This window comes from Belonocnema kinseyi, chromosome 3, assembly GCF_010883055.1.
Source record: "Belonocnema kinseyi isolate 2016_QV_RU_SX_M_011 chromosome 3, B_treatae_v1, whole genome shotgun sequence".
In the NCBI taxonomy this organism is placed as follows: domain Eukaryota; kingdom Metazoa; phylum Arthropoda; class Insecta; order Hymenoptera; family Cynipidae; genus Belonocnema; species Belonocnema kinseyi.
The window spans coordinates 30,000,251-30,005,034 of NC_046659.1; the positions used below are offsets into that span (position 1 = coordinate 30,000,251).

The window sequence follows — 4,784 nt, forward strand, 5'->3', positions numbered from 1 at the left end:
TAGTGCAATAATGTTGGCCACTAGTGTAAGTTGTTTGCTCTGGGAAAGAGGTATTACTAAACCAAAAAGTTGACTATTTTTTGTGAAGGTTTCTTAACTATTTAAGGAATAGATAATTATATAAAGAGTTAGTTTTTTTTCAATTTGATGTGAAGTTGAAATTCATAAATGTTTTCTTAGTGCAATAATGTTGGTCACTAGTGTAAGTTGCTTGCTCTGGGAAAGAGGCATTACTAAACCAAAAAGTAGACTATTTTTTGCGAAGATTTCTTAACTATTTAAGAGAAAGATGAATATATATATATATATAGCGTTAGTTTTTTAAAAATTTAATATGAGATTCAAATTTATAAATATTTTCCTAGTGCAATAATGTTAGTCACTAGTAAAAGTTGTTTCCTCTTCTTTTGTAGATGTAAGGAAAATAATTAAATTTTTTTCTATTTTAACTAACTAGATCCTCATTTTCTTGACCCTTTCCCTTTCCACAAAGCTTTAGATTAGTTCTATAATATTTCGAAACCGAAAACGTGCAATCCAGCAGCGCCTGCAGCGCGAAAATGAGTGGGGTCTACGTGGACCCCACGTGGTTAACGTTTAAACTCTTGCTCACGTGGTCCACGGAGGGTTAATGTGAATTAGTGCGCGTAGCGCTGGTATACTACGATGAATACAGGTACTAAACCGGATTCATCACACCAATGGGACCGGAGCGCAACCTTGCGGTTTTGAGACTGAACCAACAGTTCCTAATTTGGCCGACAGGTGGCGCCACCCACATAATTTTTGCTCCCCTGTAATTTTTTTTCATTTAACCGACTGAGCGGAGGGTCTCCTAGCACACGAGTTCACCAGTATATGGCGCCAATATTAATAGGGACCTACCATGAATATCGATGGTGGCCGCTATTGCACGCTAGATGTCGCTAATAGTCCTATGCTTGCGCTCAGCTTCCGCTTTTCACTTCCTCTTATATAGTCTTAAAAGTAGTCCCTAAAGTGGCGGTTCAATTACTTTAGTAAGCCTTTTTTACCCCCATCTTATTCGACCTTGTGGACTTATTTAATATTTTATGGAAATATAAATATTATTAGTATTCAATTACTACAAAGGCAAAATGGCTAAAAAAAAAAAGAAAACAAACAGGTTTCATGATGTAAAACAAACGAAAATTGGTGAACATTTTTTTAGTTTCAATTTTTTAAAAGAAATCAGCAGATCCAGCAGAACGCGAGTCCACGTTAATAAGTGGTCCAAAAATGCATTGGAAGTTTTTGTCTCGAATTTTCATGCATTACGCCCCAAATTTGTTCGAATCCACAAAAAGATACATATGTGCATTTCTTTAAACTTATTGTATATGTTAGCTGTTTATATAAATTGTTTAGACCAATTTCTACTGTTTATAACTATCATCGCCTGTAATAATGCTACATAGCTGTGGTTTTTTCTTAAATTTTCAAATTTTTGTGAATTTTTCACTTTGTGAGATAATAATTAATGCATATACAAGAAAAACTCAATGAAAACTTGAATATTTCACAATAAACTCGCAACTTTCTAAAATTAGTCTAAGAGAATATATCTCTATAAACCCTAATAAATTATTGAAACAATTATGCTTGTTTACTTGCAATATTTGTTATCTCACTCAGTAAAAAGTAAACAGAAAAATAACAATTTAAAAAAAATGGCAAGTATCTAGCAATCATATATGAGAAGATAGATAAAAACAAAATTATTTTGCTTAGACAATTATGTATTCTAAGTTGCATTACTTATGACCTAGCTGTAGGCAAAAAGTTGACAAAAAGTTGAAAATTTTAGATGAAGCGTATGAAGATGTGTGAAATTTATATTTTAGAAACAATCGTTTTTATATACGTGAGCAATCTGAATTGTTGCACCAATTGTTTTGCTGTCATTAGGTGTGAAGGTGTCTTAAATAAAAATACAACAATTATTTATTACAGCTATATTTCGTCAATGAGTGAAGTAATCTGCCGAAGGAATCTGAAAGAGGTGAAGGTAGAAAAGAGACTAAAGGTTTAAAAATGATTGATACACAAAAAGCTGATTCTTAAAAATCAAATTTTAATCAGGACTTTGAAAGCAACGCCATACCTCAAAATTGAATTGCTTTATTTTCTTTAAAAAATACTTTCGTTATATATTTTGTTAGATAATGAAGTCCTATTCCTATATTGCGTATTTTAATCGTTTTTGGGTTGAAAGCTTTGTTATGCTCCTTATTAAAAAAACGCGTCCATATTTCCTGCTCAGTAAATATGATTCACTAACCTTTCACTGATGTATAGTGATATCTAGTGTCATAAATAATCATTTGTCGGTCATTTAAAAATATCCATTGATCAGATTACTAATTTTCAATTGTTTAAACAATTTAAATTTGCTTAAAAAGTTTTTCCAGGCAATTCGCAACATTAACGTATTTTCTAGTATCATGAGTTCTTTATTCAATGATAGCAATACTACTACTTTATTTTTTAAGAATACTCTGAACTGCTTAAAGAAATTAAAATTGCTTACAAAATTTAATTCATCGTATTTGAGTAAATATGATTTTTTTGGCAGAAAGAATGAAATTCGCTTTTTCTAAATTTTCCACAGATTTAATTGGTATAAAGTATTTATTTATTCTGCATTATATCCGCAAAACAAATTACTTTTTTTTTATTATTAAAATCTGTCGAAAACTTGGCGAGATTATACTTCTTAAACACGCATTATTTAAATAATTGCACAATTATTTTAATATGTACTTTCACGGTTATTATTGATTGAAGAACTCATAACACCTAAAAAATAAGTCCATTTAACGAATTACCTGAAGAAAATCCTTAAACAAATGTAAATTGTTAAACCATTGAAAATTAGTTAACAGGTGAAAAACAATTTAATATACTATAAAATATGAAAAGCTGTAAATTTAATATATATTAATATAGTTTTATACATAGTAATAACTTTCATTTCCAACCTGCCCCCACCCTCCCCGCAGCGCGCCAAATATGACACAAAAATAAAAAAACTACATTTTTACGTATTATTGTTAGTTTTTAGCAATTTCCCTCGTCTGTTTTATACAAATAATTACTAATGGGCAATTTGTCATGGCTTTTGAAACAATTTTCAATTGTATGAATAAATTTTAAATAAATGTTGTAAAAATAGTTGATGTAAGTTGTTGGCTTCAGGGTCAGATGAATTGAAACTAATTAAGTTGTTTCAAACGTTTCGGCACACAATGGTGACCCCTTCGTCAATGAGTTTTATTAAATCTTTTAAGAATTTATACCAAATTTGTGGCATAATGACGCATTTTCTCCGTCCTCAGAAAAGAAAAGTAAGAATGTAACGTCAATGTTCACTACTCAGTTTTTAGTGAACATTGACGATACATTCTTGCTTTTCTGTTACGAGGAGGGAAAAAACGCGCCATGACGCCACAAATTTAAAATATTTAAACAATTATTAATTCCCCAAAAATGTAAATATAATTGTATTTTCTGATTGAAATGCAATATTTTGTCATTGTTTGGAGTAGTAAGTTTGTCTACAAACATTATGTAATTATTTAAATAAATAATTTTGTTTATTTTCAAAATTTTAAAAAACAATCGAGCCCGAGATGTCCACTTTTTTTAAATTGGTATCCTATGCTACTTTTTCTTGAATAATTGAATAATTTTGATACATTTCTTCTAATGTTTAACCAATTTATATTTTTTTAAACAATTTTTGTTTACTCAAACAGTTATTTTTCGATAACTTAAACAATGAAATAAAGTGAAAGACAAAAAATTAATTACGATTTTAAAAGTATTTTTGCAGAAGTGATTATTCAAACAAATTATATTTGTTTAAACAATTAAAAAGTGGTAAATGTATTCTTTGTAAACACTATACTGTCAGAACCATAATTTTATGTGTTCTATTTTATTATTTTTTTTTTAATTATCAGAAAAATACTTCTTGAGCTAATACAAATTGTTTAAGCAAATAGGGATTTTTTAAAAATTAGAAGAAATGTATCAAAATTTTGTAATTATTCAACAAAAAGTAGCATAGGATACCAATATGAGAAAAATTGGACATCTACGAGTCAATTTTTAGAAATGTTGTAAATAAACAATAATTAATTGTTTAAATAATTACATAGTGTTTTCAAAACAAATGTAACACTTCAAACAATGACCAACTATTACATTTCAATAAAAAATACGAGTATTCTTACATTTTCGTTGAATAAATAATTCTTTAAATAAGTTACATTTATTTAAACAATTAAATATTTTTCAGAAAGTTATGGTAAATATTAAAATTGTCCATTAGTAATTATTTGTATAAAAAACCGACAGTAGTTGCTCAAAATTAACAATAATACGTAAAAATATAGATTTTTGGGTTATACTTAAGGCGCTGCAGGGAGGATGGAGGTGGGTTGGAAATGAAAGTTATTAGTATTGTTTTATTTCGTAGACACTTCTCTGAAATCGCTAATCCAACTTGGCTCGTTTCGATGAAACCCTGAAAAATGCGTTCAATTTTTCCAAAATTCAAAATTTCCCTGTGTTAATTAAATGGGATTTTGAAGTGTTGATATTCCAATATTCCTAATAATAACCATCGTCAATAACATTAGTACAATCATGGAGCGATGCAACATTTCTCCCATTATATGATGATATGTACACTTTGGAGCCCTGTTATTGGTCATTTGACTATTCGGCTTATGTTTTTCCTAAAGAAATAAAAAAAT

At 29.0% G+C, this 4,784-nt stretch overlaps 1 protein-coding gene across 1 annotated transcript in view; it reads left to right on the forward strand.

Moving 5' to 3' along the window:
- The window catches only part of LOC117169755 (piggyBac transposable element-derived protein 4-like), a 5,528-nt gene extending 972 nt beyond the window's left edge, over nt 1-4,556 (forward strand). The window contains exon 2 of the mRNA XM_033356261.1: nt 4,505-4,556. Within this exon, the coding sequence (XP_033212152.1) occupies nt 4,505-4,556 (52 nt within the window). The remainder of the gene's footprint in view (nt 1-4,504) is intronic.
- The last annotated feature ends 228 nt before the right edge of the window (nt 4,557-4,784 follow it).